General features: G+C 43.5%; 1 protein-coding gene across 1 annotated transcript in view; it reads right to left on the bottom strand.

Moving 5' to 3' along the window:
• The window catches only part of LOC125467232 (multiple C2 and transmembrane domain-containing protein 2-like), a 476933-nt gene that overhangs the window by 199048 nt on the left and 254144 nt on the right, over nucleotides 1-23741 (bottom strand). The window contains exons 11-12 of the mRNA XM_048562803.2: nucleotides 6896-7082; nucleotides 5295-5388 (exon numbers count right to left, since the gene is read on the bottom strand). Coding sequence (XP_048418760.1) covers nucleotides 5295-5388; nucleotides 6896-7082 — 281 coding nt within the window. The remainder of the gene's footprint in view (nucleotides 1-5294; nucleotides 5389-6895; nucleotides 7083-23741) is intronic.

Below are 23741 nucleotides of genomic sequence, written 5' to 3'. Positions count from 1 at the left end.
GGTCATGATTGTATGGAATAATATAGCAGGTTTGAGGACCTGAATAATCAACTTCTGTTTGTTTTCTTAATGTAGATTGATGACATAAATTTTGATGCACTTGGCACCTGAAGTGAAACTTCAAATCACTCTGAACTGCGAGGAAGATCTTGTACAACTGGAAAATAACATAGACAAGTTGGTGGAAGAGGCAGATTGTTCAGATAAAGTCCAACGCAGATAAATGAGAAATGATACATTTAGATACAAAGTACGTGGGTTTAATAAAGGGGTCGTAGGAGCAGAGGTGCCCAGATGTTTATGTGTATAAATCATTGAAAGTGACAGGACAGGTTGAAAGTGCAGATAATAAAGCATATAGTAGCCCAACTGGTATTAACAGGGGTAAAAAATGCAAGAGGAAGGAAGCTATCTTCCTAAAACACTAGCTTGACCTCAACTGCAGTACTCCATCCAGTTTTGGGCACCACATTTTAGGATGTGATATCATTAGAGAAAGGGCAGAAAAGATTCATGAGACCAGTTCCAGGGATGAGGTAACTGGAGAAGTCAGGACTATCTGTTGTACAACATTCCCGATGGTTAAAAGATCATGTTGAGAGGGCACAGATTTAAAGTAATTGACAAAAGAAGCAAAAGCAAAATGAGAGAAGCTTTCTCCATGCACTGAGTAATTACATTCTGCTGTGTGCCGCCTGAGGATGTGGTGGAAGCATCAGAGAGGAATTGGGCAGACATTTGAAAAAAGAGACAGTGTATAGAGTCACAGGGAAAACAGCAGAATGCCGTTGAGGAAACTGCTCACTCAGACAGCCAGTTTAGATAGGATAGGCTGAATGGCCTCATTCTGTACTGTGACAATCTGAGAAATCCAAAGCTCAAAGCCTGGACAGTTAAAGGCACTGCATCCAACAGGGGGCTGGTAAAAATCAGGGATGAACAAAAGTCCTAAACATAGGAAACACATTTGTCTGCATGGGACAAAGAGGTACAGAGATCCTAGAGGAAGTTTCAGATGAATTATTAATCCAAGATTCGATATTTCCATTCAGGTGGTCAGTAATGATCCGATCACACTGTGCAAAGCAAGCAGTTCATCCGGATGCATACGCACATATATATACACACATGTGTGTGTGTGCATGTGGTTATGTATACATACCATAGCCACGCCAAGTTGAATGATTGACAAACAAGGCCAAAAGTTAACTCAGTCACTCAGAGATAGTAGGGACTGCAGATGCTGGAGAATCTGAGATAACAAGGGGTAGAGCTGGATGAACACAGCAAGCCAAGCAGCATCAGAGGAGCAGGAAGGCTGACGTTTCGGGTCTGGACCCTTCTTCAGAAAAAAAATTCTGATGAAGAGTCTAGGCCCGAAACTTCAGCCTTCCAGCTCCTGTGATGCTGCTTGGTCTGCCGTGTTCATCCAGCTCTACACCTGGTTATCTCCGTCAATCAGAGCTGATTTAATGATGATTAGAGAACCTCGAATGAAACATCTGAATGATTTCTCCCGATATTTTGAACTTACTGAGAAATGTAATGCTTATTGATCAATCGAAACGATAAAACACTAGTGAGTTTCTGCAGCATACCATCACTGACATCGTTATTACCATCTATTTTGCAACTATATGGCAACAATGTTTCTCTCTCAAATTTCAGGGTGTCCGGGGTGGTGGCTGTAGTTGGGGGGTGTAAGTAGGAAGACGTTGAATATCGGCTGTGTTCCAATTGAATAACACACAGGGATCGTCCAGCCAACCTACATTCCTGTTATGATCCTTCAGCTCACAAAGGTGTTTCTTAGCAATTGTTGCTCTTTAGTCATTCCTGAGAAACATCCATATATCATTAATGCAGAACAAAGGTTCAAATTCAAACAGTCACTTGGCAGAACAAAACTAAAATTTCGTTGAAAAGAAGGATATGTTCCTGCCCTCATCAGAACTAATGAAAGAATCAGAATCAACTTGCAAATCAAACTGTATCATTTTCTCATACAATATATTTTGTCACAACTGTTTGTGAAATAACTCCATAAGCCGGTATCCCATCACCAAATCACCCTCTATTTACATCTGCACAATACATGGATTCTGATCAGCTAGGTCAGAGCCAGTCCCTAGACTGAGGAGAATCCCTGAGACTCCTGTTTATATCTGTCATCCAGGGCTCCCTGATTGGCCCAGGTTAACAGGCCCAATTAGGGAACTCAGACTCAACAGCCAACTGCATTCCAATCACAACATCTTGATACTTGGCATTCTTGCATTTGTCCTGATGTGGGCAAGAGCAAAAACATCAGCAGCTTGCCTCTCTTTTCAGCAAATTTTAATTTCAATTATTACAGGCAGAAATATAAAGGAAGGAAATTCTGGGTCCAATGGGGCATCCTGCCACATCAGCCCAAAAGTCTGTGGTTGATGAATCTTACTGTTTAGTTCCATGAAGACCCACAGCGGGAACCATAACACTGGGTAGATGTTGTCTTCAAATGGAGGGACCCCCAATGAGTGGGCAAACTAATACATGGTGGAATCTACTGAACAATCACACCCATGTTAGACAATCAACACATCAGAGGGTTCAACAGCCTTTTATTCAATAAAATAAAAACTTCCAACTAGATTCACAAATTGCCATTCTCACAGGCAAGTCTGCTCCTCATAATGCAGGCACATTTTCTATGTGGCCTTGTGATTCCAAGCTAGGACTGTCTTTCTGTCTGGGTGCATGGTCTAAGAATGCTTCTGCAGGAACACAAATTTTACAGCACTGACCATTTCTGCTGCACGGGCCTCCGAAAATACATAAGGAAGAAAAGGGCTTGCCAAGGATCCACTGAGAATGGACCTACATCACCTGCTTCGGTCAATCCTAGTGAATTCAAGCAACATCTTTTGCAGCATATGTCATTTCCATACGGAAATTTAAATTTTGGATGGGTTGCCTTATGACGAAATCACATCACCAAATGCTTAACTTTTCTTCAAACAAGGAAAAACACTGCTTCAAACAGTGATAGATAATACTCCGATTACAACCTGCTTTACTGCAGGGGTCCATATGGTTTCAGTTGAAGAACAGTTCTGGTCCCACAGCAAAACAAAAAGCGCTCATTATGGAGAAAATATGTTTGACGTACAGACAGGAGTCTGATATGTTTACTAAGTGCGGCACCCCTATCAGGGTCACTGCAGGCACCATATGGTACCAAATCAAACTCCCAATCTGCATGAAGTCCATCATGAAGGCAGGAGGGCAGGTGAACATGGTCGACCTATTCCTACAGTTCACTGTCAGGGAGTTAAGATTACAGTACATTAACAGTGAAATATCACAGTGTCTCTGATCCTTATTCAGCATGGTACTGCATTATTAATATGACTCACCTCTGATGTAGAATAAATGCTTCATGGATTTGTTCCTGATGTTGAATTACTCATCCATTTTGAATTTTAAAGACCCTCCCGTTTGCAGATGAGCAAACGGATGATCAGAGGTAATCATGCACGGCTAGTTGTGATGCCCTATAATAGAGTTTTCCGCTTAACTAATATCTGTGCAAACCAGCATTTCTATACACGATCAAGCATCTTTGTAAGACTGCGCACTCCAGTGCTTACCACCAGTTTTAAAATGGTCAATGAATTCCTTACATGAAATCTCCAGCCCAGAGGACAAATTCTAATCTGTCACTCGGGTACAGTAATGAAGGAATACTGCACCGTCATTGAGGAATGCTTGGGATGGAACAGTATGTTAAGGATCTGCCTGCCTTCCTACATCCAATGCATTTTTAAGATGTGGAGAGGAATGTCTTCTCACTGTCCCTAACAATATTTATCCTTTAATCAACACCATTAAAACAGGTCACGATCACATTGCTTTCCTGAGAGAACAAACATAAAATTACCCCTTACAACACAGGGTGTCCCAAAGCACTGTGCAGCTAATAAGCACTTCAGAAGTCCTTCAACATTTTCAAAGTACCTAAATGCCTCTAAAGGGGCTTGTGTTAACCTGAGGCTGTGTCAAGCGCCATACAAATGCAAGACAATTCTTTGCCGCACGCAAAGGCACTGATGGAGGAAGGCCCATTTCATTTGAAACCGTGAGGTAACTTCCTGATGTAAATTAATGAAGGATGGAAGCTAAATGTGAACAATAAACGTAAACACATCAACATGCTTCCTGGTGCAGGAATAGTTTGCTAGAAAACAACTAATATAAGTCATGGCATTGTACCATGAAGAAACAGACCCATCCATCCAACTCATCCATGCCAAACGGCTCTCCTAGACTGAACTAGTTCCATTTGCCAGCACGTGACCCACGCCCCTCTCAACCCTTTCTACTCATGTACCCATCCAGATGCCTTTTAAATGTTTAATTGTACCAACCTCAACCACTTCCTCTGGCAGCTCATTCCACACAAGCACCACCCTCAATGTGAAAAAGGTGCCATTTAGGGCCCTTTTAAAACTTTCACCTCTCACCTTAACCTATGCCTTCTAGTTTTGGACTCCCCTAACCTAGGGTAAAGACCTTGGCTATTCCCCTTATCCATGTCCCACGCCATCTTATAGAACTCTATAAGGTTTAAACCTCACCCCTCAGCCTCCGACGCTCCAGGGAAATTAGCTCCAGCCTCTCCTGATAGCTCAAACCCTCCAATCCTGGCAACATGCTTGTAAATCTTTTCTGGGCCCTTTTACGTTTCACAACATCCTTCCTATAGCAGGGAGACGAGAATTGCATGCAGTATTCTAAAAGCAGCCTAACCAATGTCCTGTACAGCTGCAAATTGACCTCCTAACTCATACTCAATGCACTGCCAAGTAAAGATAAACCTACCAACTGTTTACTTCACTACCCTGTCTACCAATATCTGATTAAAAGAGCAGAAGAGGAAAGATAGAGAAGAAATGAGACATCCATGATGACAAAACCTGATTGGGAGGGGCAGAAAATGAGGAAAAATGTGAAATGCTGAAAGTGATTCAAACAGTGGGACCAAAGGGACATTAGAAACAATGACCTAACATTGACTTTGGCCATTGGTGTAAAATAGGCAACAATAGCCCAGGTGGCTGGTCCAAGATCATCCCAAATCAAAATTATTCCCCATTGAAGAAATTATTAAACTGAAGAGATAGCTGGGGGTGTGGAAGGATTGCGGAGTGAGGTGGTCGGAAGGATTGCGGAGTGAGGTGAGAGGACCAAAGAATGAAGCAATGACTGTGAGAAATTAAGGGTTCCAGGTTAAAGAAGTTGCAAGAAAGTACCTGCAAAATCTGCTGCGGCCAAGTTACAAGCTTTTATCACCTGAACCTGCAGAAACCCAATGTCGCTCAGATCCTGCAAAGTGTTTCTCAAACTCTGAAAAATCAAAATTAAAGCACACGTTAAAAATGCTCCCCAAACAGCATAGAGATTAAAAAGCTAGCAATAGCATTCTCATCATTCAGAATTATAAATAAAGTCAAAATGAACTAAATGGGCAGACAGGCCCCTTCTGGCTGTACTGTGGCTCAGTGGTTAGCACTGCTGCCTCACAGCGCCAGGGGCCTGGGTTCGATTCCACCCTCAGGCGAGTTTGCACGTTCTCCCCATGCCTGTGTCAACTTCCTCCAGGTGCTCCGGTTTCCTCCCACAGTCCAAAGATGTGCAGGTTGGGTGGATTGGCCATGCTAAATTGTCCATAGAGTTCAGGGATGTGTAGATTAGTTGCGTTAGCCTTGGGAAATGCGGGGTCACGGGTCAGGGTATGGGTACGGGAAGTGATCCTCTTCGGAGGGTCAGTGCAGACTCATTGGGACAAATGGCCTCTTTCCCACACTGCAGGGTTTCTATGATTCTGTGCTATTCTGAAATCCAGCGTTCTACACAGGCTGGAGTCTTCCTGCTCTTTCTTTGCCAGAACCCAAGTTTAAACCGATCAGTTTCATAGAATTATAAAATCCCAATTGTACAGAAAGAGACCATACAGCCCTGCTAATCTGCACTGGCCCTCTGAGGGGCATCCCATCCAGACCCAGCCTCCCACTCTATCCCTGTAGCTCCACATATGCCACAATTAATCCACGTAGCCTGTGATACCTGTTCGATATGCATTTCCAATCCACCTAGCCTGCACATCTTTGGATTGTGGGAGGAAACCGGAGCACCTGGAGGAAACCCACGCAGACGCCGGGAGAACTCCACACAGATACTCGCTCAAAGCTGCAAGTGCTGTCCCTGGAGCTGTGGTGTAGCAGTGCAAACCACTGAGCCAAGATCAGCCAGAAAAAGGGGTTATCCTTTTTGTTAGCCCCCATATAATGCAAGTGCCGAAATTCTGAAATAAAAGCAGGAAATGTTGGTCTTGCATCCTTTGCGGATCAAGAAGTTGTTTGTCATTAACTTAAAAAGTTACCTGTTTCTCTCTCAAAGGTGCTGCTTTGCCTGGTGTATTTCATCTCCTTATAGACAGTAATCATCCCTCTTTTGTTACCAGTTTGTAAATAAGTATGTAACAACTAAGAGCAGGGGTAGATCATCTGGATCTTTGAGCCTGCTCTGCCATTCAATAACATCATTACTGATCTTTTTGAGAACTCAGCTCCACTTACCCGCCCGCTCACCGTAACTCTTCATTCCTTTACTGTCCAAAAATCTATTTTTGCCTTAAAAAGAATTCAACAAAGCAGTGTCAGCTACTTCACTGGGCAAGGAATTCCACAGATTCACAACCCTTTGATTGAAGAAGTTCCTCCTCAACTCAGTCCTAAATCAGCTCCCCGTAATTTTGAGGCTTTGCCCCTAAGTTCGAGCGTCGACTGTAAAGTGCATATTTGTAATCTAAAGTTAAGGCTTTTAAACAACTCTTATCATATGGTGTACTTACATATCTCTGAATAATCTGCTGCCTCTCTGTCTCATTATGTAGTGGGCTGACACAGGGGTCAGAGATGGAGACCCCGTTGCATGTTGTGAATGTAAGCAACAAAACCACGCAACCCTGGCCATTCTCCAGCGACAGCTCCTTATAGTTTGTCACCCCTTTGGATAATGTCAAAAGGTTAACCTTGCACCTGAAATATTTTAAACAAGATAGTGATCAGAAATTAAACATCTGCAATATTTAAACGAACCTTAAAAAGAGCACATCATGAATGTATATCTAATTATGGTCAAAAAATGACTCAGTCGATGAAATTCCTTGTAGTTCTCAAAAGAGTAGATGAAGGGGAGTGGAATTAAGCTGAAAATTTGCTCGGTCAGTGCCCTGGTCATCCTGGGTCTGGAAGGTGCAAAACAAAATCAGCCAAGGGACCCAATCGGTATCAAAGTATCTCGATGAAAGTGGGAAAAAAGTGTGAATATCACAAAACAAGAGAGGTTAATCTTGCATGTGACCATGACTAATAATCCAATTTAAACTGAGACTAGCCAAGGGGAATACAACGGGACTTTGAGGCGGATGCAGTTCAAAAACCATCCCTATTTACCTCACTGCTATAATTCAACGGTCTGAAAGTCTCCCTTAGTGTATTTAAGGGAAACCCAAATTGCTCTTGGCTCTATTCTTGCTTTGATTTTCCCAAAGGACATGTTCTACTTTATCATCAAATAGGTGACTTCAATCAATTCAGTTGCAAGACTCTACAAGAAAATGGAGAGTGTTAACGAGAAACAAGTCACAATACAAAATTTAAAGAGTTCAGGTAAAGAGTCGGTGCCAGTGGGAAAGTCAACCCAATCTGTGATGGAGGTGGGTACAGGATTCCTCCAAATGCAAGAATTGAAATGGTTACAAAGCACCAAGGACATCGTTGATATTATAAATGGATTACCTGCCTGTCACACTGTGTAATCAACTATATGTCTAAAACCCTGGCCTGACACGGCTAAAGAAAAGCTTCGGATGTAGAATCACAACTACAATACCTTTGCTGAAATGCAGTGATGCCTAGTCAATCTCTCCAGGATAGTTGGAAGTTCTACTTCCTAACACATGTTCCATTAATCTTTAAGGTCCATTTCCTCTTTGGAGAAGTCCAACAGATTCACAGGATGCAATGTCCCTCCAATAAGAATGTTCAGAAACCCTTCCTTTTGGTTTCCATTTCCCACCTCTTGCCCCTTTGTCTTGAATTTGGCCTGTAACACCTCGGGTTACTTTTAGGCCCCTTATTTATAAAGTGTCCTTACACTTATCCTTCCCTGATCCTCAGGTATTTTTCCTGTGTCTGATCAATTCAGCAAAATCATTCATTAAGTGAGACTATGTCTAGGGGCTGTTCGTACATGTATTCAAATATGTACTTATACCTTCTGCCTGATGGAAGAGGGTGGAAGGAGTATAACGAGGGTGGGAGGGGTCTTTGATGATGTTGGTTGCTTTCCCGAGGCAGCAGGAAGTGTAGACAGAGTCAATGGATGGAAGGGGTAAGTAGGAACCGTCAATGCTAGAGTCTGAGATAACAAGATAACAAAATCTGAAGAAGGATCCAGACCCAAAACGTCAGCTTTTCTGTCAATGGTTGGAACACTGGTTTGCATGATGGACCAGGCTGTGTTCACGACTCTCTGTAGTTTCTTGTGGTCTCGGGAAGAGCAGTTGCTATACCATGCTGTAATACCATACCAGACAGGATGCTTTCGATGACACATCAAATTGCTGACATCAGTACCTTTCCCTCATCTTAACATCATTGACGTCAGTTCATGATGTTTCACTTAACGTCTTTATATTCTTCTACCCACAAAGGGCCACAATTTCTCTTTCTTCATACATGCAGCAATTTTCTCCCTGCAAATTCATGGCTCTCAAAGTGAAGTTATCTAGTGGAATTTGTGTGTATAACATTGCAATTTCCCTTCCAGGCCTAAACCACTAGATTCACATTCTTATGACATGTCGTTTACGCAGGTTTTGCACTTTCCCTCCAGCCCAACCTGTGAATGTTTCCTGATAAAAACTGATGAGATTTTGATACAGTAGGAACTTCCTTTGGTAGGAAACCCAGAACAGAGTTCTAATCTTTGAGTCTGAGCTGGGCCATTCAGGACAGCAACCAAAAAGCGTCCCAATGACCTAGTCCCATTTGCCAGCATTTGGCCCATGTCCCTCTAAATCCCACTTGTTCACACAAAACTTAGTGGAAACAGGAAATTCTCTCGAAAAAAAGGTTGTCATTTCTTTGTTAAGACCAGAATTGAACATTGTTTTGTCAATTTTAGCCATCAAATGATATGGAGCAAAGACAGGTAGAAGAGATGGGGGTCCACTCATAACTTAAGTACCAAGATTTGAATGCCTATATTCTATGTTCTAAACAGTGGGAATCTTGATTATTTTTCAAATAATTTAAGATGATTTGGGTGAAAACATTGTGATTAAGTCAAGCTGTAGAGGTGTTAAATCCACACAACGCATATTATACTTATGCAGGCTACAGCTCAGCAGAGAGGGGCGAGAGTCAGATGAAGCTGTTGGAACAATGGCCTATGGCTGTACACTTAGGGGCCTCAGACAGTCACAAAAGTCACAGTGCTAATTATTGACACAAGGCACATTGGAACTGGCTGCACTACATGAGATAGCAGGTTGAATTGGTACCATTAAGAATGAGAGGATGGTCAGAAGGCAAAGGCTAGATTTTCCCACCAAAGGTGGAAAAAAACCAAGCAGGCAGCTCTCCGTGGTGCCGAACCCACCTCCCGGCTCCACACCAGAATTTTCATGGGGGTCTGTTGCCATGGACATAGATTCTCCAGGCTGCAAGGAGTGGGTAAGCTGCTTCTCCAAGCCAGGGGGCTCATCAAAAGCTTTCCAGCTTAAAGAAAAGCAGAAGGTTGCAGTAGACGGTAAGTAAGAGAGTCATACAGTCACACAGCACGGAAACAGTTTGATTAGTCCAACTCATCCGCACCGAACAGACATCCCAATGACCTAATCCCATTTGCTAGCATTTGGCCCATGTCCCTCTAAATCCCTCTATTCACGTACACACCCAGATGCAGTAATTGTACCAGCCTCCGTCACTTCCTCTCACACCTCATTCCATACATGCACCACGCTCTGTGTGAAAAAGTTACCTCCTTTTTAAATCTTTGCCCTCTCAACTTAAACTGTAGGGGGCTTGAACTCTCCAACTTCTTAGAATCTTTGTGTAAGAAATCGAACAAGCAGAAAGGCTACCGCTGTGTGGGGAGAGAGGGGTGGGAGGAAGAGGCAGGAGGTGGAAGCTCTCCATAAGGCAGCCTTCCACTCAGGCCCCTACATCCACTCTAGTACGTTACCTCACCTCACCCACAACCATCCCCCAACCCCCACCCCTGCATGCTTCTGAGTACCAGCCCCCAGGCTCCTAAGCTGACCTCCACCAAGACAAGATCCAGGAAGGTGACTGGAAAACCCCAGTGAGCCTGCTTTAATTTTACATAGTACAGAATCACAGGATTGTTACAATTTGGAGGGAGGCTATTCGGTCCATCATGTTTGCACTGGTTCTGAGCATTTTAACTGTGTGCCAATCTCCTGCCTTCTCTCTGTAACCCTCAGCAGCGTACCAATTCCAAGATACTTCACTAAAACCAGCCTCCACCTCATTTCCAGGCAGTGTATTCCAAACACTAACTTATTCCTATTTCTTTTTCAAACCTCTTATTTGTTGCTTTTGCAGAATACAAGAAAACTGTTTCCTCTGGGGCTTTCAATCCTTTTACCAGCTTGATCTCTTTCTCCCTATCAATTTTGTCTAGGCTCCTTGTAACATTAAAAACTTCCCTTAGATCTCCTCTTAACTTCTTCCTTTCCAAGGAGGACAGTCCCAATTTCTCTCATCTTTCCTCTTAACTAAAGTGGCTCTTCCCTGGAACCATTATCCTAAATCTCTTCTGCACTCTTTCCAATGCATTCACGTCCTTTCTACAGAGTAGTGCTTAGAACAGCACACAATACTCCAACTCAGATCTAACAATTTTATATAAATTCATCATATCTTCCCTGCTCTTGCACTTTATGGCCCCAACAATGAAGCCTAAAAAACTGCCTGCTTCTTTAACAACCCCCTCTCCCCACCCTGCCACAATTAATGACTTATACACTCTCCTAACATCTCTGCTGCCAAACATTCTTTAGATAAAAACTCCATAGTTTATTTTATTTCTCCATCATCTTACACTTCTCTGAATTAAACCCAACCTTCACCTACTGACCCACTCCAATGTGTCAATTTCCTTTTGAAGTTCTACACTACCTTAGTCACAGTTTAAAATTTTCCTAAGCTTTGTGACATCCATAAACTTTGAAACTATCCCCTGCACATCAAGATCTAAATCGCTTGTTGAAAAGCAAGGGCCCCAATACAGACCCCTGGGGAACTCCATTATAAACTTTCTTCCAACCTACAAAACACCCATTACCCATTAACTTCTTACTGAGCCCACTTTGTGTCTACATTTTTATTCTCCCTTTCATTCCAGGACCTATCAATTTTCTTACGCGTTTATTGTGTGGCACTGTATTCAATGCCTTTGGAACTCCATGTCAACAACCTTACCCTCATTAGCTTTCTACAACAAACTCCAGCAAATTATTTCAACACACTTCTCAATTCTTCTCAATGAATCCATGTAACTAGTAATTACAGACTAACTGTTTCTAAATGTGACCCACCAATAAAGTCAAATTGAAGTCTGTAACTGCTGAACTGACCTTCATAATGTTTTTTGAACAAAGGTATAATGTCTGCAAATTCTCCAGAACCATCCCTGAATCCTGGAAAAATTGAAAAATTATTACCAGTGCCTTCACAATTCCCACTCTCACATCCTTCAATATCCTGGGATGCATTTCATCTGGTCCAAGGCATTTTCAACTTCAAGTACCAACAACTTATCAAATATTTCCTCCTTATTAACTGTACCCTGCCAGGGGCTGAGATTCCTCACCATGGTCTGAACCACATCAAGATACCCTATTAATTATATACAATGGTTTCTAAGTATGTTTTGATGCACATCTGACAGTATAGCTCAGCAGAAGCAAGATGGCGTTGGGACGTCATGTTGAGGCTGTACAGGACATTGGCGAGGTCTCCTCTGGAGTATTGTGCGCAGTTCTAGTCGTCCTGCTATAGAAATGATATTATTAAACAAGGGAGGGGTCATAAAGGATTTATCAGGATGCTGTCAGGAATGGAGGATTTGAGTTATTAGGACAGGCTGGGAATTTGTTTTTCCCTGGAACGTAGGAGATTGAGTGGTGACATTACTGAGGTTTATAAAATCATGAGGGACATTGACAAGGTGAATGACAAGGGTCTTTTCCTTTGGGCAGGGGTGTTCAAAACAAGGGGGCGTAGGGTGAGAGAAAAAAATTGTGTGAGGAATGAACTGCCAGAGGAAGTGGTGAGCGTAGGTACTTTTACAATGTTTAAAAGATATTTGGATAAGTTCATGAATAGGAAAGGTTATGGGATATGGGCCAAGCGCAGGCAGATGGGACTGGATTAGTTTGGGAACATGGTTGGCATGGAATAGTAGAGCCAAAGGGTTAGGGTTAGGGTTTCCATGCTGTATGGCTCTATGTCCCAATCAGACTGCTTGATTTGCATCCCATCCACACAAAGCACATACTCCCTCCATTACTGACAAAAGTTAGCATGTACTGCCTAGAAGATGCATTACAGGAATTCATGAAGGTTCCTTTAACAGCACCTTCCACGCTGGCAATCTCTACCAGGAACAAGGACCCACCACCTACAAGTTTCTCTCCAAGCCCCTCATGATCCTAATTTGGGAATACATTGCCATTTTGTCAGTGCTTCTTGATGAAAATCCTGGAATGCCTTCCCTGGCAGCACTGTGGGTATCTCTATACCACATGGACTGCAGTTGTTCCAGCAGGCAGATCAATACCATATTCTCAAGGACAATGAGGGGAAAGTATGGAATGTTGGCCAAGCCAGTGATGCCCACATCCCGCGGAAAAGAAAATTTAAAACACAGGTAGAAGATGATTGCATAAAAGAACCAGAAAAGAGATGTGAAGAGTATCTTTTACACAGAGAAATGTTCTGATCTGTCATCCATTATTTGAAAAATTGGTAAAAGCAGGTTCAATAGTCACTTTCAGAAGTGCTGCACATTAAGAAAGAGAAATCTGCAACTGTATGGAAGAAGAACAAGGCAGTGATGCTATTTGTTGCAACAGGCACAGGAGCTGAAAGACCTCATTCTGTGTGGCCTCTTTCTGTGCTCTATCACTCCGTAACCAGATATTGGCAATAAGGTAAACTCCTACTTACAAGGGGTGTGGGGAAAGACAGCAGTCATTGAGACCAACCAAAATATCCGGTGCAGACTCAACAATTGTAACAATCTGACCAATTGCCATCCATTCCTGATATCTAGCTCCACAAACTATGGAATGCTGGGATCCATCTCTTTATTCAAGGAGTAGAATACTCTATTACTTCATGCCAAATAAAAAATACTTTTAACAACCTGTTACAGCACAACTTCAGTGCAATCTGTTCAGTTGAATCTTAACTATCAGGTCCAGAGGTAGGGATACGACTGCCACTCTGCCTCAAGGCCGTCTCCTACCAGTTAGCTCCACTAGGGTAGACCAAAAATGCTCAGTGCCTTTCTCATTTGGCACTGACATCGGGAAGTGTTACCAGGTCATCGTGACCATCAAAAATTATCAATGTGGGAGTGTGATGGGTAAGGTTCTATTTGTGCAAACAGCCATCTCTGATATCCCTACACTACAGCCCATATCTTTCAATACTTACAACCATGGTACATCTTAAATTCCTTAAGCTTTCTCCCTGTTCCTTCCGGCAACACAACTGGGAGAATCCATAGAGAAAGGTGCAATACGCTGCTAGTTATTGTGGCTATGTCACTCTCATTAACAGCACTAAAACAGGTTACTCAGCTCGACACGAGCTCCCCCTCACCCTCAGTTAATCACGTCCTGTTAATTTATCCTGTTTTTCCTTCCTCACTCACGTACTTATCGAGCTTTCCCTTAAACATGTCTAATGGTATCCATAAGGTGGTGGATCAAATGGAAATTCTAATCAGATGTTTGTACTTCAAACAATGGAAGGTCTTTAGGGGAGAATATCGATCAAATCCAATTCCATTTCTCACAGTTTTATTTAGCAGGAGCGGCAACATTAATGCACAGTTTTATTATCTGCTGTGGCTGTGACATGGGAATTAGTGACTCAGAAACAACTTTACGCTCCGTTTAGAAAGACATAAAGTAGTTGCCAATGGAAAGCAACATCAGACTGCTCCTGCAAGTACAGCAAGACAGTGGCAAAGCCCAGCACCTCTAGAAAATTTCAGGACTCAGGGCGGGTCGGGGGGTGGGTTGGGGCAGGGAATGATGGCATCATGTCCAATCTCACTGCTTGGCATGAACATGCAGAATCCTGGAAAGGGTGATTCTAATTTCTGTTGAGGTGACTGGCATAAAACTCAGGCAATTTTGAAAAATGAGCTGATGATCCAATAGCTATGTATGGGAAATACACCCATATTTTATTTATATTCTTAATAGCGTCTTGCTTCTAATTACTAATTTAACACAATTCGTAAATATTTTTCTCTACTGTTCTCACTTTGTTTGATTTGTCCTTTTAATTGTTTCATAGAGTTCTATCAAATACTTAACACAAATGCAATTAAATCAGAAGAAGGGTCACCAGACTGGAAAGGTTAACTCTGCCTTTTCCTTCACAGATGCTACCAGACCTGCTGAGCTTTTCCAGCAACTTTGTTTTTGTACAATTAAAACTATTCAATATATTGACGTTAAATCAGCCACGTCTCACTCAATTTCCAGTCAAGCAAAAAAAATCAATCACCCAGTTTCCAATTCCTCTCCAATCACAGACACATGTTTAATACACAAACAGAGCGACTGGACAGTGTCACAGCCTGCATTCGCTGCCAATCCCATTCTAGAACACTCGCTGCCAATCCCATTCTAGAACACTCGCTGCCAATCCCATTCTAGAACGTGCTCTACCAATCCCATTCTAGAACACTCTCTGCCAATCCCACTCTAGAACACTCTCTGCCATCCAATATCATCCCCGCGCCACGATTATTCTTCAGGTGGCCTTCCTTCCGGCTGGTTGGCCCACCCAAGGGGCAAAGTCCTCACAAAATCTCTGCCCCTCCTCACCTCCACACACCACGCCTCCCTCCACCCCACCACCCACCCACCCACCACCTCCATCAACCCGCCGTCTTAGCTTCTTCATTTCCCTCCTTCCCTCCTCTTCGAGTCAAACTGGCCAGGGCTCCTCAGTCAGCTGCTGCCAGCCATTCATTTCCAGCCCAGGTGCTGCCATGCAGTCACACTCGGTAGTCTTTCCATTCCTGCGGAGCCCGGTTGATTGATTTGTCAACTTTGGAAAAACCTTCAGAAAGCAAGGCGCTGGACGTCTTGCAGTGTTTTCGCTTGATCGCAACGCATTCGGTTCATTTCCACACTTTGTGCAATCGGAGGGCATTCTGTCCTATCTTTTCCGACTGCAATTCGAATCCAGAAATATTTACAACAGCGCTTGGCTGCAACTGGCCATTTAATTGCTGCAGTTGTTTGCAGTGAAAGATCAATCAGTGAGTTGTCAGACGAACAATAGGAGGCAATTATGAGGCGGTTCAATACCTATTCAGAGGGGTGGTACAGCCTTCAATCAGCATGAAGTCTAAAGATCACCCAGAAGAGATTAAGACAACGTTCGTGAGACAGATGATTTAAATTATACTGCACCAGATCAATGCTATTGACACCAAACAGTCATACATCCATACTCTTCAAACCAGTTCCGCTTTTCAAACAGTTTGCAGCTCTGTGGCTTCATGAGCTAATTTTGATTTCATACCATTTCCTCGCCAGTCTGAAATAATTAAGTCTCAGAAGTTTCAGCCAAGTCAACAGCATTTTTTTTGCAATAAGGGGCTCCACATTTCCAACATGTTGTGGAGAGAAAAAAAAATATCTGTCATCACCCCAAATGATCAGCTTCAATTCTAATGTTACACCTCTTGTTCTGTGGCATCTGTGTCAATCAGTGACCATGTCCCTACCTCTGGACCAGTAGACTCAGGTTCAATTCCTACTTGCCCCAGAGGTGTTTATAAGACGGCCAAAGCGTACAAGTCTATGGGCCAAGTGCTGGGAAGGGGTTTAGAATAGTTAGATTTGATGGACTGAATGGCCTTTTTCTGGGTATGTTTCTGGTGACTCTTTATTGATTAGAAAATATTTTAAGTTCCAGGTCTGGACTCAAGCAAAAGGAAATAATTTCTCACCATCCATTCTTTAATCATCCTATACACTTCATTTCAACCATCTTTTCTTCTAAACATAAGCTGGTCTGTGCAATCTGTTCTCATAGTTTAACCCTATTAGTCCTGCTCTCATTCCATTGAATCTGTGCTACACACTCCAAATTTACTACAGCCATCCTTAGAAATGGTACTTGCTTTCATTTGTGCCTGAAGCCAATACTGTTGCTGGTACTTTGAGATAGTGGTCTGGAATTACTGGGAGGCCTTGTGCGTGTCTGCAAGAACACTGTTCTCTACATAAGTACAGCTCGTCAACTGTTTCTATAATGCAGCACTCCTTTATTTGCATCTGTACACAGTAGGCTATCAAGTGTAGTTCTCCAGTGTCATATTGATGAGCTCCCTCTTGGCATGCTTATGTAAAGCAATGCCTTCTCTCACTGATGTGGGAGTATTGTGACTACTGTTAGACATTTTCCAATCAACCTGTTCAGAGATGTTATGACACAGATCTGGAATAACTGGGGTTTGAATCCAGAGGTAGGGTGACTTCCACTGCACCAGGAGAGTGCTCATAGCTACGAGCATGTGATTACTTACATCACCATGACTCACATGAAGCTTGTTACACCACAGGAACCAAACACTAAAATCACTACATTATGGATGGAGTCGAAGCAGACTTATACCCAATTGTGTAAATATTATGCCTTGAGCTGAAATTCTACATTTGACAAAACGCAACAATCTGAGTTATAGTACTGGATGATACCATTCAGTCATCAGGTCCATGCTGGCTCCCCCAGCTAGTCCGTCCTATTTCCTAGGTTACACCCCCTAGGTCTTCAAGTTTATTTCCATGAAGTGACCATCCAGTTCTCTTTTCAAATCATTCCCGATCTCAGCTTCCAACTCACCCTGTGAGACAGCCAGCTGCAGGTCATTCCCATTCACAGTGAAAACATGTTCTTCCTCACATTCCCTCGACATTTCTTGCATGAAGCCTTAATTCTGTGTCCCATTGCCTTGAACCATCAGCTCAAGGCAACAGCTTTCCTGGTTGACCTTAACCAAACCTGTCATTGTCATCTCTCCTGTGGGAAATCTCTCCTTAGTCTCCTTTGCTACAAGAAATACAATCCCAATCCTAAGCCTTGTTCTAAAACTATTGGTGACTGGGGGTAAAAAGACCACAACTGGGAAGGTAGATAAGGGATATATGCAGTCAGAGATGACCACCCCAAGGTACACTACCTAGGATGGACTAAGCCACCAAATTATTTTAGCAATTCCTGGAAGACCCACTATTGAAATGAAGCCACCTATTGACACTGGGTCTATCAAAACTCAGTGGTTAGCACTGCAGCCTCACAGGACAAGGGACCCGGGTTCGATTCCACCCTGGGGCAACCGTCTGTGCGGAGTTTGCACATTCTCCTCATGTCTGCATGGGTTCTCTCCGGGTGCTCCGGTTTCCTCCCACAGTCCAAAGATGTGCAGGCTAGGTGGATCAGCCATGCTAAATTGCCCACAGTATTCATGAGTGTGTGGGTTATAGCAGGATGTGTCTGGGTGGGATGCTCCAAGGGACGGTGTGGACTTGTTGGGCCGAAGGGCCTATTTCCACACTGTAGGAAGTCTAATCTAATCTAATCTAAACTGAGCATGTTATTTGTCAGGACAAAAAGGTCAGATTTCAACCTAAAAATAATTTTATGTAAGGGTTAAAGGTCACAAATCAGGAACTTAAGATACTGTCGAGCTATGACCTAAATAAATGGCACAACAGGTTCATGAGCTGAATGGACTTCTCCGTTCCTATGAAGTACAGACTTGGGCTGACCTTTTCATCCTTTATGGAGTCACGGGGTCAAACAGCAAGGAAACAGGCACTTCGATCCAACCAGTCCATAATCCCAAAGGGTCATCGGACCCCAAAACGTTAACTTTGTTTTTTCCCTTCACAGATGCTGCCAGACCTCCTGGGCTTTTCCAGCAACTTTGTCTTTGATCCCAAACTAAACTAGTCCCAGCTCCCTGCGCTTGGCCCATATCCCACCAAATATTTCCTGTTCATCTACTTACCCAAGTGTCTTTTAAACATTGTAACTGTACCCACATCCACCACTTCCTCAGGAAGCTCATTCCACACATGAACCACTCGCTGCGTAAGAAGTTTACCCCTCACGTCTTTTTTCATTCTCTCTCCTCTTAACCTTAAAAATATGACCCTTGTCTTTAAATCCCCCACACTAGGGAAACGACACCTACTGTTAACCCTATCGATACCCCTCATGATTTTATAAACCTCTATGAGGTCACTGCTCAACCTCCTACGTTCCAATGAAAGAAGTCCGAGCCTATCCGGCCCTTTCTTTATCACTCAAACCTTCGACACATTTACTTGCCCATACCACTGCCTTTGACTTTATCATGAAAATGCACTCTGCCTCACAGCACCAGGGACCCGGGTTTGATTCCACCCTCGGGCGACTGTGTGAAGTTTGCACATTATCCCCGTGTCTGCGTGGGTTTCCTGCGGGTGCTCCGGATTCCTCCCACAGTCCATAAGTGCGGAGGCTAAATTGCTCATGGCATCTAGGGAAGTGCAGGCTAGGTGGATTAGGCATGGGAAATGTGGGGTTACAGGGATAGGGTAGGTGGATGGGTTCGGAAGTGATGCTCTTCAGAAGGTCGGTGTGGACTCAAACTGCTTCCACACTGTGGGGATTCTCTGATTTCACTATGAACAACGCAAACTCCTGGAATAACTCTGACTCCCCAGAGGATTCAACTGAGGAAAATGTCAGTCAGATTTCCTGCCGGCAATTCAGTTTGGGTGTTTTTCCCACCTCTACCAGCAAATTCCAGGGCTTAGCCATTTTGACACATCTCTCTGCAGAAAGATATAAATAACCATCTCACAATCTGAATGACAATGACGTGAGAAACTTAAATGGTAAAAAAATTTAGCATTCTACAGACACATGACTGAGTGGTCACGGACAGTACACATCTGATGTACTTATTGGACATTACATAACGGGATGTTGAATCATCGTGCTCCATTACTCTATTAACACATTGATTGCAATCATATAGAGGTCTGAACGACATAGGTTATGGAGAGAAATGTAGCAAAGCTATAAAAAAATCCAGCAAGGTTTACTTCAATTTCAAATGAGTTCGCTGGCCAACATCTTTGTCCCAGATTTGCTAAGGTGCTCCAGTGGAGCTCAGCACAAGCTGGGAGAACACCTCGTTGTCCACTTGGGGACCGTGCAATGTTCTAGACTTAATATGGAGTTCAATAATTTCAGGTCCTGAGGATGTTCTTTTGTGTCCTTACCCTCAAACACCACACACCAGGCCTTGTCATCATATGGTCTGCTCTTCCACATAACCCATTGTCAGCTATTCACTCTCCTAAGCTGACCTTGACCCACACCTTTGTCTGCCCCTGGAGCCCCCAGGGTCTATGTCTACAACTCACAATGAGATCCTTCTGAACATTTAAATTCACATTTCGAATTACCCTTGCTAACCTTTCACGCCCTCGTTTACCAAAAATGTAGCCAACACTGACTCAGAAATGTTCAAGGAATCCACTTCCACTTCCTTTTAAGGAGGCAAGTTCGAATGACTCATGACCCTCTGTCAGAAAACATTTCACCTCATCCCCATTTTAAATGGGTGATCCTTCCCTTTTAAGCTGTGCCTTGTAGTTCTAGATTCTATCATAAGTGGAAATGCCTTCTCCACACCAACCCTGTCAAGACCCCTCAGCATCTTATACATTTCAATTAAGTCTAAACTTCAGTGGATATCAGCCTAGTTTGCTTTTTTTAATTCATTCATGAGCTAGGCCAGCATTGACTGCCCATCCTAATTCAAGAGACAGCTACATTGCTGTGGGTCTGGAGTCACATATAGGCCAGTCCAGGTTATGATGGCAGTTTGCTTCCCCAAAGGACGATAGCGAGCTAGATGGGTTTTTCTGATAACTGACAATAGATCCATTCCAGATTTATTAAAATTGAAAATTAATTCAAATTCCACCATCTACCATAGCGGGATTTAAACCCAGGTCCCCGGGATATTACGTGGGTCTCTTAATAGTCTAACCACACTGCCTTCATCTCCCTCTGTATGACTATTCCTCATTGGAAAACGTGCCCATTCTAGATTAACATACTCAGGTTAACTGTCTGTGACTTTCAACGTAATTACATCCTTCCTCAAATTAGGCGACCAGTACTACACAGTGCTCAAGTCATGGTCTCACCACCATAACTGAAGCATAACCTTAAGTATTCACTATCCAATTGCAACAAATGGTACCATTCTATTAGATTTCCTCATTATTTTCTGTACCTACAATTCATGCTCTAGGAAACTCAGATACCTCTTAAATTTTCCGAACTTTAGCATATGCAATCATTTACATTTCAAAATTCATTTCTTTTGAAGATAAAATAGCATGACATTCAGCTCACTTCTTGACTGGTACCTTTTCTGCATAAAGCCAAAGTGTTTATGGTTGTGCTTTCAAAGCTTGCATATATTACATACTTACAGAGAGGTAATAAATAGCAGTTCTTCGCCTGGTCAGGAATAGTTCTCAGCTTGACTAAGATCGACAGACCTTTATTAGGTAAAGATGCCACAAAATCGGGATCAAAGGCAGGCAGTGGATTTGAGGTACAGATCAGCCATCATCTATTAAAATGGTTGAATAGACTCGAGAGGCTAAAAAGTCTACTTCAGCTTCTCTGTTCTTTGAAACAATCCAAGGTCAGGTTTCAACAGAAAACCGATCCAATGCTAAAGTAATTATAACATAAAACTAAATCCTCGTTCAAAGCGGAAAGGAAAAAGAAGAAAGTGCAGAGTTATGAATAACTGAGCCATCTCTCCAAGGAATGGTTAATACTCATGTATAGTCTCAGAATGATGCAGCAAGAAATGATGCCTTTTGGTCCACCTAGCCTGTGCTGGCTTTTCCAAATAGCTGGTTAACAGTCCCAATGTGTTGCCCTTTTCCTGATGTCCTGCAAGTCCTTCAAATATGAGCACCAAATCACAGCACAGGAGAGGCCCTTCAGCCTGCCAGGCCCATGTTACCACTCTGAATGAACAGTAGTCCTAATGCCAATCCCCTCCTTCCCACAGTCCTGCATATTCTAATAATAAATGATTATATTTATTTTCAAATAATAATAATCTAATTCCCTCTTGAATGTCTCAGTTGAACTTGTTGCCATCACACACTCAAGTGCACTCCAGACCTTAACCATCATTGCGTGAAATGGGTGGCTCAGTGGCTATCACAGTGCCAGGGAGCTGGGGTTGATTCCACCCTTGGAAAACTGTCTGTGTGGAAAATGCACGTTCTCCCCATGCTGAGTGGATTTCCTCCAGGTGCTCTGATTTCTCCCACAGTCCAAAGATGTGCAGATAAAGGGATTTGGCTATGCTAAATTGTCCATGTAGTGTCCAGGGATGTGTAGGGTTACAGGGATAGGTTAGCGAGGCAGGTCTGGGTGGGATGCTTTTTGGAGGGTGCTGTGAACTTAATGGGCTGAATGGCTTGCTTCCACACTGTAGGGATTCTACAGATTGTTCTGTTGTCTTTCCCAACTGTACTTTGATGAGCCTTCCACCATGCTGATTTCCCCAAATTCTCCTGCTGACAAATTTCACTTGGAAAAACCAGGCCTTGGAGAATGGCATCACATACAGCCGTCAATATATGACATTTCTACTTGTTCTCTTTTCCTAGTTGGTTTTGGCAAAATTCTCCTCAATGCAACGAAGACAACGTGTTTATCACTCAATCTTTTGCACTGGTCACACTTGGATCTTCGGAAGAGTTCAGTTAGGATACTGGCACAAAGACAATGATCACTTTTCGACCACTGCTAGCAATGATTTCCTTAGTAGCCATAATGTTCAGTTCTTGTAACAGAGCCTTCTGTTCAAAATTCATTTCTACCTCCAGAAAAGCCTGGGAAATGCCAGACTCAAATTTGTCCAGCTGTTAGCAATTAGGCTTCATGATTTTGGCGCTGCTGCATGAAATAGGGCCTATTTCTGGGTATAACAAGAACTCTGGACGCTGGAGTGAGAGATAACACAGTGTGGAGCTGGAGGAACATGGCAGACCAGGCAGCATCAGAGGAGCAGGAAAGTTGACGTTTCAGTTCGGGACCCTTCTTCAGAAATGGGAGCTGGGAAATAAACAGAGTGCGGAGAGGTGGGGCTGGGGAAGGAAGGTGGGAGTGGTGGGGATTGGTCAGTGAGTTGGGAGGAGGGGATAGGCAGGAGAGAAAATGGACAGGTTGTGTCAGGTCAAGGAAGCGGGAATGAGAGGGAGGGCCGGTCATGGGAAGAGGCCATGGGTGGGGAGATTTTAAAACTGGTTAATTCTCCCAAGGTGGAATATGAGGTGCTGCTCCTCCAGTTTCTGGGTGGTGTCATTATGGCACTGGAGGAAGCCCAGGATGGACATGTCACCCAGGGAGTGGGAATGGGAGACGGAGTTAAAATGGTTGGTGGTCAGAAGGTGTTGTTGTAGATAGAGTGTAGGTGCTCTATGAAACAGGTTCTGAGTCCATACTTGGTCTCACCAACGTAGAGGAGACCACATCGGGAGCAAGAGATACAGTAGACCAAGTTGGAGGATGTACAGAAGAACACCAGTCAGATAATAAAGATTTATATGGGGCCTTGACTGGAGGTGAGGTGGGGGGGGGGGGGGGTTGGGGGGGGGGCTGTTAGGGCAGGAGTAGCTCTTCCTGTGATTGTAGGGAAAAGTGCCAGGGGTGGTGAGGCTAGTGGGGAATGTGGAACAGACAAGGGGGTCATGGAGAGAGCAGTCCCTACAAAAGGAAAATAGGTACGGGGAGGGAAATATCTCTTGGGCAGTGGGGTTGGACCGTAGGTGGCGGAAGTAGCAGAGAATGACACGTTTGATGCAGTCCATCTGTACATCCTCCAATCTGGTCTACTGTATCCGTTGCTCCCGATGTGGCCTCTTCTAGATCGGTGAGGCCAAGCGGAGGCTCGGAGAGCATTTCATAGAGCACCTGTTCTCTGTTCACGACAAACAACAACACCTTCCGGTCGCTAGCCATTTTAACTCCCTCTCCCACTCCCTGGGTGGCATGTCCATCCTCCAGTGTCACTGTGTCGCCACATGCAACTGGAGGAGCAGCACCTATATTCCACCTCGGGAGCCTACAGCCCGATGGCCTAAACATGAAATTCACCAGTTTTAAAATCTCCCCGTCCCCGGCCTCATCCCATGTCCAATCCTCCCTCTCGTCCCTGCCTCCTTGACTTGACACAACCTGTCCATCTTCTCTCCCACCTATCTGCTCCTCCCACCTCACTGACCAATCCCCACCACTCTCTAC

Source organism: Stegostoma tigrinum, chromosome 33, assembly GCF_030684315.1.
Source record: "Stegostoma tigrinum isolate sSteTig4 chromosome 33, sSteTig4.hap1, whole genome shotgun sequence".
Taxonomy (NCBI): Eukaryota; Metazoa; Chordata; class Chondrichthyes; order Orectolobiformes; family Stegostomatidae; genus Stegostoma; species Stegostoma tigrinum.
The sequence above is the reverse complement of the archived record's forward strand: the minus strand, read 5'-3'. Positions and strand labels throughout refer to the sequence as shown.